Source organism: Scyliorhinus canicula, chromosome 1 (assembly GCF_902713615.1).
Source record: "Scyliorhinus canicula chromosome 1, sScyCan1.1, whole genome shotgun sequence".
Classification (NCBI taxonomy): domain Eukaryota; kingdom Metazoa; phylum Chordata; class Chondrichthyes; order Carcharhiniformes; family Scyliorhinidae; genus Scyliorhinus; species Scyliorhinus canicula.
Window position 1 is genome coordinate 168,287,533 of NC_052146.1, and position 18,985 is coordinate 168,306,517.

An 18,985-nucleotide genomic window follows, 5' to 3' on the forward strand; every position below is an offset into this window, starting at 1 on the left:
GTTCCAGAAATATTTAGATAGACAAAATCAAAAATGCAAGATGATACTTTGAATGCGAGCATTTGCAGCAAATTAAGTCTTTACAGAGCCAGTGAGAGTGGTAAAGCCAGATTAAAGAGGTGTGAATAGTCTCAAGCCAGGACAGTTGGTAGGATTTTTCAAGCCCAGGCCAGATGGTGGGGGGGGGGTGGTGAATGTAATGCAACATGAATACAAGGTCTCGGTTGAGGCCGCACTCATGTGTGCGGAACTTGGCTATAAGCCTATCGAGCAGAAACTTATAACCAAGTTCCGCACACATGAGTACGGCCTCAACCGGGATCTTGGATTCATGTCACATTACATAAGGGACATCTAGACAAATATATGAATTGGGTGGGAATGGAAGGATACGGAAGTGCATACGGTTTTAGTCTTGGCAGGTACCATGGTCGGTGCAAGCTTGGAGGGTCGAAGGGCGTGTTCCTGTGCTGTATTGTTCTTCAATAATTAAATGATTTGTAAAACCACATAGGCCCTTGATATCTATTTAATTCCTTGCAAACCTTAGATTATTTTATCTACAGTAAAGATTTATTGCTGAGAATGGCTGTTTTAACTTGCCCACAAACTGGAGCGATTGAAAGAATATCTTGAAAAAAATCAAGAGGTTGCATTTTGGAATTTTCAATCTTTTACCATCTAAAAGGACATTTATAAGACTTGTCAATAGTCAGTTGTTTGAAAACGGATTATATCTAAAAATTAAGAATGATGATTAACATCTTTTCATTTTAATTGTCTGTGCTTTTATAAGTGCCAGTAAAGTGGATGTTATTGAGTCAGGAAAACACAATTGTTAAATACAGTTCATTTTGAAGAATTTTGAAGAACCCTCACATTAAGGAATACATCTCTATGAATATCCTTTACACTTCTAACTTTCAGTACCTTGTCCAAACCATAAACCCTCTTGTGTTTCATGAGCACCAAACCAGCACCCTCTTATGAGACTTGTAAGCACCATGCCAGAACCCTCCTATGGATATTATGAGCAGCAAGCCATCGCCCTCTCATGGTTCCATGAGCACGAATAATTTTGAAACAAAAATCAACAACGAATCGACCATAATAGATGTTGACTGTGATGTGTTGCAGCAATTGATTTTGTACACAGTATTTTACAATACCTGTCGGCCTTCCAATTCGATTTGGAAGTTTTTTGCTGACTCTTGTGTCACTCTTCCTCCAAAGTCCAGTTGATATACTTGCGTTGCCTCATTCCAGAGTGGTTGCTTGTTTGCCATTACATACACAAACCCTTGATTTCCAAACTTTCCATCCTCTTTTTCATTTGCTCTTCGACATTTCAGCTCATCAGTTTCATTTGCTGTCCTTAGGCTCCTCTTAGTTTTCCAAACCTTTTTGGTGCTTTGGCTCTGATTCATTAACTCATCTCCACTAATGAATAACTCTGGCTCACTTTCTGAACTGTCTTGAAATTCACTTATTTTATTCAACTTTTTGGATTTCATCTGATCCTTTTGGCTTTTGATTTTTTTCTTTTCTCTTCCTAGTCTCGGGCTAGAAATGAGAGAATTAAAGTCTGTAAGAGCCTTTGCCTCTTTTTTTATTTTCCCTTCAGTTACTGCTTGCATATTTGCGTCCTCTGGTCTGTTGTCTAACCGTTTACGGCTTTTCTTGTCGTATTTATCTGTTCGTTGGGGCACAGGAGATTCTGTCAGAGAGACAACCTCTTGGAAGCTGTTTGCTGTTTCCACAATCACCTCAGTTCCTGTGTGATCTTGATGCTCTGCTGGATATGGAGGTATTCCAGGTTTCTCAACAAGCAAGTCTGGCTTTGAATTCAAAGTTCCCTGTGAACTATGCATGGGAGAACAAGAACTGTAGGCGTTCCATTGGTGTAAAGTAATCTGAGGAAGCTGTAAACTAGAAAACGTATTACTGGTTGGATACATTGGTGGCAATTGGCAACACCCAATGTTAGCTGTATATCCAGACTGGACAACTATTGAAGGGTCTTGCTGTGGGTATGGTGGTGGGCCTATAACTTCTGAAGAAGGAAATGAAGCCTGAAATGCTGCAATAGGAGATGCACTGTAACTTACTGGATACGGTAAAGTAAATCCAAAGTTTGATTGGAAAGTGACTGTTGGGCTGGTAGGAGATTTAATAGGAATGAATGGTACATGAGATATTTCCACATGTGATTGCTCCAAGATGAGACTTGGCGGTTTATGACACCCTGTGGCAGAAATTGGAGTTGGCCGTTCTTGTGGAATCCAAATTTCCTCACTTCCCGCTGGGTCCCACTGATATGGAGGTGGCCGCTTCATACTCATGTTGATTTCATTATTTAGTGCAATGTGCCTCATAGATTTCTCAATTTGGCAATGCTGCAAAATAGATTCATCCTCACTGAAAGCATTATTAACATATTCAGTTCTATCATGACAACTGTCTTGGGGACTCAGTAGATTATAAGATGACTGAGAAGAGAGGGGTGACGTACTAGTTGAGTGGACAATTACAGTGCTATGCTGAGAACCAGTTCCATTAGGTAGTTCTGATCTAGTATTAATGTTACCATTGTTGCTTCCATTGTTGATGCATTGACTGCAGGTATAGAGAGCAGGAGGAGATCTGAGAGAAGTTTGTTGGCACTGTGCAGAAACAGAGCTGTTTTTTGATTTGTGTCCATGTTGGACAGCTCTATGTGAGTCTAACAGTTGAGATACCTTCGCTGTGGCATCTCTGCTGTTACTTCGCAGTGGCATTTGCAGAGTGTTACTGACAACACGCTGACTTCTATTCATTGCATCAGGATAAGGTGGTGGATCCCCACTCGGAATAACACAGTGAGAGACACTTAGCCTATTCAGTGTACCGTATACTTGTTGTATCTTCTTCGCATCTGCTGAAGGCAAGCGTAATGATGATTGCCCTGGGCCTGGAAGGGTACATATATTTTGATTGCTCAATATTCTCATACGAGGCCTACACACTTCTTCGACATTTCCACTACTGTCAAATGTTGTGATTCTTTCATAACCCAGAGGGGTCTGAAGATGTCCAGTAGGAAAGAGGGAGAAATCTGTTTTTTTCAGACAAATGTCCACTGATGAAGCAGTGGCAGAAGAGGCTGCAGAAGTCATTGTAATTCCTGGATATGGAGGAGGTGGATGTGGATTTATTTTAGCTAACTGTATTTCAGGAGTTGCACAGAATGCCACCGTGTTGCCTTCAACCAACTGTGGCATTGTTCGTATTGGTTTGATTTTTTGACAGTGCTCGGGTTCTCGTTCGACATGTTCCACAGCAGGAATCTGCACCATCCCTGAGATCTGCGGCGATGGCTGTTGTAATCCACCGGTCATTCGGCCAGTTTCCAAGCTTCCAAAAATTGCCTGACCTGGATTTGAAAATCTACTGGAAATTGCATACTGGCTGGAACTGTCCAAAGTGCGTTCCACTGCTCCTGCAACAACTGTTTGATTAGTTAAAACATCAAGTTGCACATTCTGATTGGCTAGTAAAGACTGGACAAGTCCAATACTCTGAGTAGGGGACATTGCTTGAGCAGAACTATGGATTGGTGCAATGGGAATGTTAACAGTGCAAGAAGGGTTGTTTTCTGGAGCTCCAGATGTTCCATTCACTGTGGGGAGAGAGGGAAAAAAAAAATTAAACAGATCAAAATATTTGTCATACCTTTGGCATACCCAAAAAAAACAGCAGACAATGGTATTTTTCCAATAACCTTTGCACTGTACACAACACCCACTTTGTACAATTTAAAGAGGAAACATTGTTTTAGTTTGCCTATGTAATAGTGTCAATACTTCAAAACATATGAACATGTGAAGATGTGGTATACTGAGCAGCACGACACAATGCAACACTGGTTTGGTGCAATATCTAAATGGGGGTAATTGTAAAAGATAATTTGGAAGGCATAGTGAGGCTATGAGAAGATTAGAAGGCAACATTACAATGAAGCCTAAAATATTTTCTTATCACATAAAATGCAAGAGCATGAGCTCTAGCTCGGGAAATTTTTCAGGTCTATTAAGGACCCAAAGTGAAATCTTCATGTATAGGCAGAGGACATAGTTAAGTGACGAAATGTGTACTTTGCATCTGTCATCAAAAAGGAAGTGGATGAAGGTTACAATAAAATAGAAGAGATAAAATATGGACAGAATTATAAAAGATGCACTAATAAGATGAGCATTATTCAAAGTCAGGAAGTCACCTGTTCATATGGAACACCATGTAGGTTCCTGACTGAAGAAATGATGGAAGAAGTGAAGCACTGATCACAGTCTTTCAATCCTCATTGGATACAGGAACAGTGTAGGGGACTGGAGGTTTGTGAATGTCATATCACTACTTAAGGGGAGAAGTATAAACCAAGAAACTACAGCCACTCAGCCGAACATCAGTGGTAGGGAACTTAGCAGAAATCATTATCTTGGGCAAAATAAACCTTTACTCAGAAAGTCATGACTTGGAGACAAGTCAAATGACTTGGGCACAAAGATTGGGAGGTTCTGAAATACTGTTCTGGGCAGGGTTTAGAGAACCCCAAAGTGTATCATGGAGTTCACCTGACCCACAACTTTTAATAGATTGTGGTTATGTGGAACACACAGGCTTACTCTGCAGGCGTGATGCAAACAGAAATCTACAGTACTTCTAAATTGAAACAATATTTATTTATGAAACCAGTTAACACTTTATAAACCCACAGTAAACATCTTAACAACTATCAACACCAATAAATCCCCAAATAATACAGCACTCTATAGATAACCCTTAATAAATTCCCAAACAATATCCGGAAGACAAAATACCCTTTTTAAACACGGAGATCAGGTTAAATTCTCTACTGAGAGCAGTCAGCACTTTGAAATCAACCAAATGAACACTGTTTAGCTTGTAGAGAGATCCATGCACATCTGCTGGCTTTCACAGCAGCTTTTCTCTCTGAAAACAAAACTAAAAAACACAGACACACCCAAGCTTTTCCTCAAAGCAAAACTAAAAAGCAGAGCCAGAGCTCAGCTTCACCCACACTCTGACATCACTGCAGCCACTTGAGCAGACAAACATTTCTTAAAGTGACATTCCCATGCCACCTCCCCCAAGAAAAAAACATAAACCATCAATTTCAAGATGGTTTCCTTTTCACTATCCTTAGAAATATGGACAGTGAATATACATTTATTTTTTTAACAAAACAAAACACACAAACATTTATAATAACAGTCCATTTTTGTTCTTCTTCCTTCAACTGGAATCCTTCTTGATTGACAGTCTCTTTGAACAAAAAGGTCTTTTCATGATCCATCCATTTCTCGACACCTCGGCATTTCTCTTTAACGTCAGATACTTTAGTTTAATCTGATCACAGAGTCCCTTGTAATTCTCCAACACAGGAGCATTGGTTATCACAGCTTTCAGGCCTTCAAATGCCTGTTGAAACTCTGCTGTCCACTGAAATTTTCGACGTTTCTTCAGCAAGTCCATCAGTGGAGCAACCATGCTGCAAACATTTGCCACAAATGTTCGATTAAATCCACTGTGTCGAGGGTATTGGAAACCCCTCAATAACTTTTGTTCTCACATCGCATGTGACTATTCGACCCTGTCCGATTGTATTGCCAAGGAAAGTGACTTGGGCTTTTTCCAAATTCACTTTTGACTAGGTTTAACACCAATCCCGCCTCCTGAAGTCGATCGAATAGCTCCATCAGATGTTTTAAATGTTCTTTCCACGTCTGGCTGAAAATTACCAGATCATTGACGTATATCGCATAATTGGGTAATTCTGAAACGACTTTGTTAGTTAACCGTTGAAATGTGGTTGGGGCGTTTTTCATGCCAAATGGCATAACTTTGAATTGGTATATAGAATAGAACAGTACAGCACAGAACAGGCCCTTCGGCCCTCGATGTTGTGCCGAGCAATGATCACCCTACTTAAACCCACGTAACCTGTATACCCGTAACCCAAGAATCTCCCCATTAACCTTACACTACGGGCAATTTAGCATGGCCAATCCACCTAACCCGCACATCTTTGGACTGTGGGAGGAAACCGGAGCACCCGGAGGAAACCCACGCACACACAGGGAGGACGTGCAGACTCCACACAGACAGTGACCCAGCCGGGAATCGAACCTGGGACCCTGGAGCTGTGAAGCATTGATGCTAACCACCATGCTACCGTGAGGTATACCATATACCATATGGAGTCACAAAATCTGAAATCCCCTCCGCCCTTTTGGATAAAGGTACCGCCAGTAACCTTTAAGTAAATCCAGTTTGGAAATAAAAGCTGACTGTCCCACTTTCTCAATGCAATCCTCCAAACGTGGGATAGGATAGGAGTCCGTTCTTGTAACTGCATTAACATTTCTATAGGGGCTGGTTTAGCTCACTCGGCTAAATCGCTGGCTTTTAAAGCAAACCAAGCAGGCCAGCAGCACGGTTCGATTCCCGTACCAGCCTCCCCGGACAGGCGCCGGAATGTGGCAACTAGGGGCTTTTCACAGTAACTTCATTGAAGCCTACTCGTGACAATAAGCGATTTTCATTTCATTTCATTTCATATTGTCCCACACATAACCGTTGGGTACCGTCTGGTTTAGGCACCATCACTATGGGTGAGCTCCATTGGCTGCAACCCACTTCAATTATGCAATTTTTAAGCATATTCTCAATTTCTTTGTTAACCTGTGCCAATTTTAAAAGGATAAGTCGATATGGATGTTGTTTGATTGGAACAGCATTTCCCACATCTACATCATGTATAGCCATTTTAGTGCCCCCCAACTTATCTCTACAAACTTACCCATGTGGTATCAATAACTCTTTTAGGTCAGTCCGTTTTTCCTCTGGAAGTTAACTCAACAATTTATCCTAAGTTTTAAGAACATCTTCCGTTTTCCAATTTAAGTTGAGATATGTCAAATTCAAAATCGTCTGGATTTGGTTCCTCACTTTGAGTTAGAATCATTTAACCTTCCCCCTTTTGCTCTCCTTCCCTTTCAAAGTACCTTTTAAGCATATTCACATGACACACGCGGTAAGTTTTCCTTCTATCCGGCGTTCTTACCACATAATTCACCTCACTTAATTTCCTTTCAATCTGATAAGGTCCACAAAACCTTGCTTTTAAAGGTTCACCTACCACTGGTAACAATACTTTATCTCCACTGGCAAAACTACGAACTTTGGATTTCTTGTCCGCTACCCGTTTCATCACATTTTGTGCAACTTTTAAATGCTGTCTAGCCAATTCACCTGTTCTATTTAATCGCTCCCTAAAATTTGACACGTAATCCAATAATGTAAGTTCTGATTTCTCACTCACCAATTTTTCCTTAATCAATTTAAGTGGTCATCTTATGTCATGACCAAAAATTAGTTCAAAAGGACTGAATTTGGTTGACTCATTAGGTGCATCCCTAATTGCAAACAGTACGAATGGAATTCCTTTATCCCAATCTCTGGATAATCTTCACAATAAGTCGTCAACATTGTCTTTAATGTCTGATGTCACCTTTCTAACACTCCCTGCGATTCTGGATGGTACGCAGTTGATTTAAATTGTTTTATTCCTAAGCTATCCATAACTTCTTTGAATAACCTTGAGGTAAAATTTGATCCTTGATCCTATTGTATTTCTGTGGGTAGTCCACATCTCTTAAAGAATTTAAGTAACTTCTCCACAATCTTTTTAGCTGTAATGTTAAGTACTGGAATGAAAGCTAGTAGACACATCCATTATAGTCAAAGGATATTGATTCTCACTTTTCGTTTTAGGAAGCGGTCCCACGCAATCAATTAAAGCCCTTGTAAAAGGTTCCTCAAATGCTGGAATGGGTATTAAAAACACTGCTTTTATCACTGCTTGAGGTTTCCCTATCACTTGATATGTGTGACATTATCTACAAAATTTAACTACATCTTAATATAGTCCAGGTCAATAAAAATGTTTTTGTATTTTAGCTTCAGCTTTCCTTACTCCCAAATGACCTCCCACTGGTACCTCATGTGCAACTTGCAACATCTACTTTCTATACCCTGCTGGCAATACCACTTTATGAACTTCGGCCCACTTTTCATCCGCCTGCATCATTTACTCATCAAGACATCACTTTTCCGGTAATAACACTCTGGTATACACTCAGATTCCTGTTTCATGTATGTTTTCTGATACATCCGCTTAATTTCTACATCTTTCTGTTGTAACTCCGCCAATTTTGCTGAACTAAAAATACCTGCCTCATCCTCCACCTGTTCTTGTTCTTTTCCAACCATCTGATCAAAATCGTTTCTGACAATGGCACTTCATCTTTACCTTCACTCTCTGAATTCTCCTCTAGTCTTAACCTGTGACTTTGCGACCTTGTTACTACACAATCCGGAAAAATCCCAGGATACATGTCCTTCAACACTTCAGTTGTGATTTTCCACTGGCTTATCAACCACAGTAGGCATCACTCCCACCTGCGATCTAGCTATATCATTACCCAAGACAAACTGTATTCCTGGACAAGATAGTTTCTCTATTACTCCTACTACCATTTCACCACTCTTCACTGGACTTTCCAACCTTACCTTATATAATGGAACACTACTCTTCTCAACCTGAATTCCACAGATTACCACCTTTTCTGCAAATATTCTTCCCAAACTACGTAACTCCTCATCTCTTACCATTAAAGATTGACTAGCTCCAGTATCTCTTAAAATTGTGACTTCTTTACCTGCTCCTTCTTGGTACACATGAGTAAACTTTACCCACACAAGTAAATTCTTTAAAGAGATCTGGCACCTTCTTATCAATCACTTTTTGATCAGGCTGTACAATCTTTTGCACCACCCTTTCATGTCTCTTCCATCCTCCTGGATTCCTTTTTTAATCTGAGGTGCACTCTCCTTATTATCTCCCATCAGATCACCTTTGCCTCTACTACTTGAGTATTTGTCGTGTCCCCAGTTTCTATCCCTCACAGGCTGAAACTGATGTCGGAAACCAAGCTTTGATTTATGAACTCATTCATAATTATCTGCCATTGCTGCTGCTAACCTCGCAGTTTTAACCCTCTGCTCTTCCACATGAGTTCTCACTACATCAGGAATTGAATTTTTAAACTCCTCCAAAAGTATAATTTCTCTGAGTGCTTCATACGTTTGATCTATTTTCAAAGCCCTTATACACCTATCAAAATTACTCTGTTTGATCCTTTCAAACTCCATGGGCGAGATTCTCCGCAAATGCGGAGAATCGTAAAGGCTGCCGTGGGACAGGCCGTTACCCACGGCAGCCTTCACGCCCACTTCCAGGGCCGATTCTCCCCCCCGGGCGGGGCTAGGAGCACGGCCCCGTGCGTCACGGCTGACGCGGCCGATGATGTCGGCCGCGCATGCGCAGATTGGACAACGCCAATCCGCGCATGCGCAGTTGCCGTCTTTTCCCTCAGCTGCCCCGCAAGACGTGGCGGCTTGATCTTACGGGGCGGTGGAGGGAAAAGAGTGTGTCCGTTACGGACGCACGGCCCGCGATCGGTGTGCATCGATCGCGGGCCTATGCCACCCTTGGCATGGCCGTGGTACTGCCGTGCCAATCGGGCCCCCAGATGCCCCAAACGGGCATCTGCCGCCCGTTTCACGACGGCAGTGAGCAGGTATGTTTGCTGCCGTATTGAAACGGGCGTGAAGGCCTGGCCGCTGGGCCTCGGAGAATCGACGCTCGCCGTAAAAAACGGCAAGCGGCGATTCGTGGCACGGGTCGGGGTGGAGAATAGCGGGAGGGCGTGAAAAATGTCGGGAGGCCCTCCCGCTATTCTCCCACCCGGCGTGGCGGGGCGGAGAATCGTGCCCCATTTATGGCTGACCAAATTATTTCCTTAAATTTCTAAACCTTTGTCTGGAGGCTTCAGGCACTAGTTTATATGCACCTAAGATGGATTTTTTCACCTCCTTATACATCCCAGATACCTTCTCCAATCGTAATGCAAACACTTCACTAGCCCTACCTACCAGCTTTGTTTTAATCAGTAATACCCACATGTCCTGTGGCCATTAAATTTGTTTAGCCACCTTCTCAAATGAAATGAAGAAGGCTTCTACCTCCTTCTTATCAAACCTTGGCACAGCGTGAACATATTAAATAGATCCCCACCAAGCCTTCAACTATGATGCTCATTCTCACTAACCTCATCACTATCATCCAACTGTACGTTTCCCTTTGCGTCCGCCAATTTTAACTTACTGTCATGTTTCATGGCTATTTTCTGAAGTTCAAACTCCCTCTCATTATCTTTTTCCCTGATTTGTATCTCCCTTTCTCTTTCTTTTTGTTCTGCAAGGGCTATTCTTTCTGTTTTCCTTTCTTCATTCTCTTTTTCTTTTTCCTCTCTATCTCTTTCCCCCCCTCTCTTTCTCTTTTGTATTAAAGCTGCTTCAATTCTCTCTCATGTCCATTTGTTTAATTTGTAACTGAATTTTTGCTATTTCCAATGAGTCAAACTGTATCTCAGGCAATTTTAAATGCTTAGCCACCGCCATAATTACCTCATCTTTTCGCATTTTGTCAGGTAATGTTAACTGCAATGTTTTTGCCAACTCTGAAAGCCTGTTTTTAGTCTTTGTCCGTAAGGTAATGCATGTGACTGTGTCCGCCACAAAAAACTTCAGAGCCTCTGAAAGAGCCATTGTCTACAACACACTCCCTACTTATTTTTTTTACTATTTTTAGTCTCCTTTTTCACATTTTCTCCCGAATTTACACCTACCAACAACAAACAATAATCAACAACAAATATGTCAAACCCCATAATAATAACAACGATCCCATCCTCCCACCTACCCCCAAACATCAACCTGCATGTTTACATAAACAAATGACAAAAAAGGAATCAGGGATTGCCCATAGCATCTTTAATAAACACAGCCCCCCCGCCCCCCGCCCCCCCACCTAATGCTCGATGTCATCCAGTTCTTTAAAGTGCACAATAAATAATGCCCATGACTTGTAGAACCCCACGAGCTTCCCCTCAGTTCGAACTTAACCTTCTCAAGTGTCAAGTATTCCAACAGGTCCCCCCGCCACGCCAGGGCACAGGGTGGAGAGGCTGCTCTCCATCTCCACAGGATCCACCTTCGGGCGATCAACGAGGCGAAGGCTATAATATCTGCCTCCTCACCCGTTTCCAACCCTGGCTGGTCCGACACCACGAATATGGCCTCCCGGGGACCCGCGTCTAGTTTCACACGCACCACCTTGGAAATGACCCTAAACACCTCCTTTCAGTACTCCCCTAGCTTTGGACAGGACCAAAACATATGAATGTGATTAGCACCCCCCCACCCCCCGCAACGCTCACACACATCTTCTACTCCTTCAAAGAATCGGTTCATCCTCACCCTCGTGAGGTATGCTCTGTACAACACTGTATCAGCCTCACCCTCGCACATGAAGTGGAGGCATTCACTCTCCGGAGCACCTCACACCAGACCCCCTCCTCTATAACCTCTCCCAACTCTTCCTCCCACTTTGCTTTAATCCCCTCCAGTGGTGCCTTAGCCTTCTCCAACATAGCTCCGTACACCGCTGACACTGCCCCCTTCTCCATTCCTCTTGCCACCAGCACCTCCTCCAGCAACGTGGAAGCCGGTTCCTCCGGGAAGCTCTGTATCTCCTTCCTGGCAAAGTCCCGAACCTGCATATATCTAAACACTTCTCCCTGCTCCAGCCCATACTTCGCTTCCAGCTCCCTCAATGCTGCAGATCGACCCCGAAGAAACAAATCTTTGAGCGTCTTAATCCCCTTATCTTCCCATTTCCGAAAGCTTCCATCCCACCTCCCTGGCTCAAATCTGTGGTTCTCCCGAATCGGCATTTCCCTTGACCCTGCCCCCAACCCGAAGTATTGGCGAAACTGCCTCCGGATTTTCAATGAAGCTATTATTACCGGACTCCCTGAGTCTTTCCCCGGAGCTATCGGGAGCGGCGCTGTTGCTAGTGCTTTCAGCCCCGACCCCCTGCACACACTCTCCTCCATTCTGACCCACTGGGAATCAACCCCTCTGACCCAGCTCCGCACCTTCTCCACATTCGCCGCCCAGTAGCAGTACATCAGGTTCGGGAGACCCAAACCCCCTGCCTGCCTTCCCCTCTGTAGAAGCACCTTCCTCACTCTGGCCACCTTCCCCCTCATATGAACGAGGTAATCCTTCCCTCAATCTCCCTGAAAAAATACTTTGGCAGGAAAATCGGTAGGCATTGAAAAACAAACAGAAATCGCGGCAACACATTCATTTTAACCGCCTGTACCCGACCTGCCAGTGACAGAGGAAGACCATCCCACCTTGCCAGATCAGCTTTTACTCTCCCCACTAAACTAGTGATGTTGTACCTGCGAAGCCTTCCCCACTCCCGGGCAACCTGCACCCCAAAATACCTAAAGTGAGTCCCAGTCCTACGGAATGGCAGCCCCCCCAACCCTGGCCGAGACACCACAAAATACTCACTCTTGTCCAGGTTCAGCTTGTACCCCGAGAAAGACCCAAATACCCGCAGTAACTCCAATATTCCTCCTATCGACACATACAGCAGCAAGCCGTCGGCATATAAGGACACCCTATGCCCTATCCCCCCCACACTATTGCTTTCCATGCTCCCGAACTTCTTAATGCGATGGCCAATGGCTCAATCGCAAGTGCAAACAGCAGGGGGGACATAGGACATCCCTGCTCGTCCCACGGTGGAGAGAAAAGTATCTCAAACTGATATTGTTCGTGCGGACACTCACCTTCGGCTCCTTATATAATAGCTTTACACAGTTCACAAATCTTGGTCCAATCCCAAACCGCTACAGCACTGCCATCAGGTACTCCCATTCCACCCGGTCAAACACCTTCTCGGCATCCAATGTCACAACCACCTGTTTCCTTCCCTTCCACCGGTGCCATAACGACGTTCAAAACCCTTAGAAAACAGCTGCCTCCCTTTCACGAACCCCGTCTGATCCTCACCTATCATCTTCGGGAGGCACTCCTCCAGCCTACCCGCCAGTCCCTTTGCCAATACATTTGCATCCACATTCAGAAGTGATATGGGCCTATACGACCCACACTCCGTCGGATCCTTTTCTTTTTTAAGCAACAGTGAAATCGATGCCTGCCCCAAGGTTTGTGGCAGCTCTCCCTTCCCTATCTCCTCTTCAAACATCCCCACCATCAGGGGTGCCAATGTATCCTTAAATGTTTTATAATATTCCACCGGAAACCCATCCGGCCCTGCCACCTTCCCCGATTGCATCCTCCCAATTGCATCTTTTATCTCCTGCTCCAGTATTGCTCCTTCTAATGTAGCCCTGTCCGCCTCCCCTAGCCTCGGGTACTCCAATCCATCTAGAAATTCCAGCATCTCACGGTCTCCCCCGGGTCGCTCTGACCTGTACAACCTCTCGTAAAACTCCTCAAAAACCTTGTTAATAAGCTCCAGAGCCACCACCAACTTCCCGGCCCCATCCCTTACCTGAAGAATTTCCCTTGCCGCTGCCTCCCTCCGAGAGCTGACCTGCTGTTTGCACTTGCGATTGAGCCATTGGCCATCGTATTAAGAAGTTCAGGAGCATGGAAAGCAATAGTGTGGGGGGGATAGGGCATAGGGTGTCCTTATATACCGACCCTTATCTCCATGTTCATAAACGGCACCACTTGCTCGTCTCAGTTGGCGCACCGCCTTCCTGGTGGATAGTCGGTAGAAGCTCGCTGTAGTTCCTTCCTCTTTTCCAGTTTCGCTGGGTCCCCATCCTCTGCATAACTCCTATCCACCTCTAATATCTCATCTATTACCCTCTGCCGCTCCAACCTCTCCTCTTTGTCCACCCTGGCCTTGAACAAAATTACCACACCCCTTACCACTGCCTTTAGAGCCTCCCAGACGCCTGCCTTCGACACTTCACCCGTACAGTTGAAACCTACACATTCCTTATTACCTTTTCAATTTTCTCACAGAATACTTGGTTTCCCAAAAGCCCCACATCCAGTTTCCACCCCGGCCTTTGCACTACACCATTCTCCAGCACCATATCCACCCAATGTGGAGCGTGATCTGACACTGCAATTGCAGAGTATTCTGACCCCTTGACTCCAGCCAGCAAAGCCTTTCCAACCACAAAAATGTTGATCAGCGAGTATACCTTATGGACTGCTGAGAAAAACGATTACTCCCGTTCCCTTGGGTGCAGGAACCTCCAAGGGTCCACCCCTCCCATTTCCACCATTAGCCCAGCCAGCGCCTTCACCCCCCCCTGATGGGACCAGCGAGCGCGGCCGTGATCTGTCCAACCTTGGCTCCGGCACCAAGTTCCAGTACCCGCCCACAATCAGCTCGTGTGTGTCCAAGTCAGGAATGGCCCCAAACACCTTCCTCGCGAATCCCACATCGCCCCAATTGGGACCGTATACACTTACCAGCGCCACTAATCTCCCCTCCAGCACTCCTGCCACAATCACATATCTACCCCCCTGATCTGCCACCAACTTCTCCATCTGGTTTTGCTGACCAACACTGCTACTCCTCGAGCCCTTCCATCAAATCCAGAGTGAAACACTTGACTAACTCAGCCCTTTTTAAGTCTCACCTGGTGCTTCACCCTCAAGTGAGTCTCCTGCAGCATTGCCACATCGGCTTTCAAACTTTTAAGATGCGCAAGCACCCTTGACCTCTTGATCGGACCTCCTAGCCCTCTCACGTTCCACGTGACTATCCTTACTAGGGGTCTCTCACCCCCCCACCTTTCTTATCCACCATCATCATACCCTCGGGCCCTATTCCATAAGCCTGACCCACCCCTGTCCATTGTTAACATCGAACCCCTACCCCCCTCCCGAGAACCCCCCCTACATTTCCCCCTGAAACAACATCCCCCAACATCCATCCCTTCCCCCCCTCTCGCTCGCCTCGTAGGCCCATTGAAGCCTGCTATCCAGGCTCCAACGTCCGTAGCCCTCCTCTCACCTCACCTCCGTTCACTAGCTGACTTTAGCTAGCTAGTGCGGGTGGCTCCTCCCCGCCAAGACATATCATCTCCTTCCACTCAGTCCCAGAGAAAGAAACAACAAAACAAACCCAACAATACAATCCCTACAATTCACTAACATAACATTTAACCGCCGCAACACAGAATGCCAATCAACCCACCATTAACTTGAACTCTATAACAATGCAAAGAGAAGTAAATTACAATTCAAATCCGTAAAAAGAAAGTTGTAACATTTATACATTTTCCAGCTGTTCAAACACAGACCCAGTCTCTCTTCCAGTTCCGCTCTTCACATCTGTCCCAAGCCTTCTGCCCTCACGAACACCTCAGCCGCACCCGCTGTCTCAAAATACAAGTCTTTGGCGTTATACGTTACCCTCAACTTCGCTGGGTGCACCATACCAAATCGCACCCCCTTCTTTTTTTTTTATAAATGTTTTTATTCAGTTTTCATATTTTATATTGAACAAATTACAAATTGTTAGGAGAGAAAAAGAACAAAAAAAAACAAACAAACACGCAAAAATTAACATACATATTTACAGGTAAGCATCTTCGTAGTAGTAACTGCGCCCGCCCCCCCCCCCCCCCCTCAACATGTTTATTTAGTTTGGTTTTGGGCCTTAGCTAGCCATCGAACCCCCGTACCGAACCTGTAGCCCCCCCCCCCTCCCGCTACCTTCCCCCGACTATTCTTCCTCTTGTACATTGGCCACAAATAGGTCCCGGAACAGTTGCATGAATGGCTCCCACGTTCTGTGGAAGCCGTCGTCCGACCCTCGGATGGCAAATTTGATTTTCTCCATTTGGAGAGATTCCGAGAGGTCGGACAGCCAGTCCGCAGCTCTGGGCGGTGCTGCTGACCGCCAGCCAAACAGGATTCTACGGCGGGCGATCAGGGAGGCAAAGGCAAGGGCGTCCGCCCTCCTCCCCAGGAATAGATCTGGCTGTTCTGAAACCCCGAAGACCGCCACTATCGGGCATGGCTCCACCCTCACTCCCACCACTTTGGACATAACCTCGAAGAAGGCTGTCCAGTACTCCACGAGTCTGGGGCAAGACCAGAACATGTGGGCGTGGTTGGCCGGGCCTCTTTGGCACCGTTCACATCTGTCTTCCACCTCCGGGAAGAACCTACTCATACGGGTTCTTGTTAAGTGGGCTCTATGTACCACTTTAGTTGCGTCAGGCTGAGCCTTGCGCACGTGGAGGTGGAGTTGACCCTATGCAGTGCTTCGCTCCAGAGTCCCCACCCTATCTCCATCCCCAGGTCGTCCTCCCATTTCCTTCTTGTTGCGTCCAGTACGGTGTCGTCCCTATCTACCAGTCGGTCATACATGTCACTACAGTTCCCTTTCTCTAGGATACTTGCGTCCAGTAGGTCTTCCAGTAGTGTCTGTCGTGGCGGTTGTGGGTACGTCCTTGTCTCCTTTCGTAGGAAGTTTTTGAGCTGCAGGTACCGTAGCTCGTTCCCCCCAGCTAGCTGAAATTTCTCTGTCAGTTCGTCCAGTTTGCGATCCTGTCGTCCGTGTATAGGTCCCTGACTGTCAGTGTCCCCCCGTCCTGCCTCCACCTTTTGAAGGTGGCGTCAGTCAGTGCTGGTGTGAACCTATGGTTGTTGCAGATGGGAGCCCTGTTCGACATTTTGGTCAGGCCAAGTTGCTGCCGCAGTTGGTTCCAGGATTGGAGGGTGGCTGTCACCACTGGGCTGCTGGAGTGTTTTTTGGGTGGGGATGGGAGTGCTGCCGTGGCGAGGGCCCGGAGGGAGGTTCCCATGCAGGAGGCCTCCTCCGCACGCACCCACTCAGCCTCTGGCTCCTGGATCCATCCCCTTACTCGCTCGGCTGTTGCTGCCCAGTGGTAGAATTGTAGATTCGGGAGGGCTAGCCCTCCCCTGGTTTTTGTTTTTTGTAAGACCTTCTTTGGGATCCTAGCATTTTTCCCCCCCCATACGAACGCCATGATGAGTTTGTCCAGCGCTTTGAAAAAGGCCTTGGGGATGTAGATCGGAATGGATCTAAACAGGAAGAGGAACCTGGGCAGTACGTTCATTTTGATCGTCTGAACTCTCCCCGCGAGGGAGAGCGGGAGTGTGTTCCATCTTTGCAGGTCCTTTTAACTTCCTCCGTCAGGCTGGTGAGGTTCCATTTGTGGATCCCTTTCCAGTCATGGGCTATTTGGATCCCCAGGTAGCGGAATTTATGTCGGGCTTGATTGAACGGCAGCCCCTTTAGTGCTGCCCCCCCCCCCCCCCCCCCCCCCCCTTGCGGGTGTACTGGGAAGATCTCACTTTTGCTCATGTTGAGTTTGTAGCCCGAGAAGGCTCCAAACTCTTTCAGGAGCGCGATGATTCCGTCCATGCTGCTTTGTGGGTCCGAGATATAGAGGAGCAGATCATCCGCATAGAGTGAGACTCTGTGCTCTCTACCTCCCCTTCGGATCCCCCTCCAATTTTTTGCTGCCCTGAGCGCGATTGCTAGCGGTTCAATTGCTAGTGCGAACAGCAGCGGGGACAGTGGGCATCCTTGTCTGGTGCCCCTGTGCAGCTGGAAGTATTGGGAGTTGGTATTGTTGGTCTGTACACTCGCCATGGGAGCGTTGTACAGGAGCTTTACCCAAGCGGTGAACCCTGTTCCAAGCCCGAACCGCTCCAGTACCTCTATGAGGTATTTCCACTCGACTCTGTCGAAGGCCTTTTCTGCGTCCAGGGAGACGATCACCTCTTGTGTTCTCTCCCCGGAGGGGGTCATTATCACGTTCAGCAGGCGCCTGATGTTCGCGGTAAGCTGTCTACCTTTGACAAAGCCCGTCTGGTCCTCTGTGACCACCTCAGGTACACAGTCTTCTAGCCTCTTGGCTAGGATTTTGGCCAGTATTTTGGCGTCTGCATTCAGCAGAGATATGGGTCTGTATGACCCACATTCCGTTGGGTCTTTGTCTTTCTTAGGTATCAGCGAGATTGAGGCCTGTGCTAACGTGGGTGGCAATGTGCCCCTATCGCACCCCCTTCTTGTACAACTGCCCAAACGCCACTCATCTTTTTGCCAACTCCACCGTCAAGTCCTGGTAGATCCAAACCGCAGTACCATCCCATAGCACCTCCCGCTTCTGCTTCGCCCAGCTTAATACCTTTTCCTTCATGCAAAACTTATGGAAGCAGATAATGGCGGCTCGTTCACTTTGGGCTTCGGCCTTAATGACCGATGAGCTCTAGCTCGTACCGGGAGGGGTTCTCACCCTCCCCCATCAGCTCTGCCAACTTCTTAGCAAAGTACTGTGTTGGCCTTGGGCCCTCTGTCCCTTCGGGCAAGCCCACAATTCTCAAATTGTGCCGCCTTGAGCGGTTTTCCAAGTCTTCAAGCTTTGCTCGGAGTCCACTGTTAACCTCCACAACCCTCCGCAGATCGTCCCCCATCGAGGTGACCTGGTCGCCGTGTCGTGACACGGCCTCCTCTACTTCCTTCATCTTCTCGCCCTGCTCTCTCACCTCGGCCAAAGCCTTTGCCATCGTCACCTCGGCGATTGCCTCCTCCACCAATGACTTCAATATGACCGCCGTCTCCTTCCTCAAGGCCTCCATGTGCCTCGCAAACTGTTTTTCCAGCTGCACCGCCATCACCTCGGTCATCTTCTCCACCATAGGTAGTGCGGCCCCGCTTTGCAGTTCGGCTTCCGCTATCCTGTCAATGCTTTTATTCGTCTTCTCCTTCAGCGGCGAACCCGCGTTTCCTCCTTTCTTCGATGCAGCTTTTCGCAACCTTTAGCGGCTTATTGTTTTTTATTTTCTTTCTCTTCTCCTCCCTCGCCCTCCACCCTCCTGTCCTTCATCAATCTGAATTATTCTTTTTTTCTTTTGAAAAAAAAGGGGAGGAGAGAGAGAAAAAAACTTTCACCAGACTTCCTTAAATCTTCTT

General features: G+C 46.3%; 1 protein-coding gene across 1 annotated transcript in view; it reads right to left on the reverse strand.

The window, feature by feature from the left end:
* tulp4a (TUB like protein 4a) overlaps positions 1–18,985 on the reverse strand; it is a 569,265-nt gene that overhangs the window by 113,271 nt on the left and 437,009 nt on the right. Inside the window, exon 13 of the mRNA XM_038802363.1 lies at positions 1,170–3,658. Within this exon, the coding sequence (XP_038658291.1) occupies positions 1,170–3,658 (2,489 nt within the window). The remainder of the gene's footprint in view (positions 1–1,169; positions 3,659–18,985) is intronic.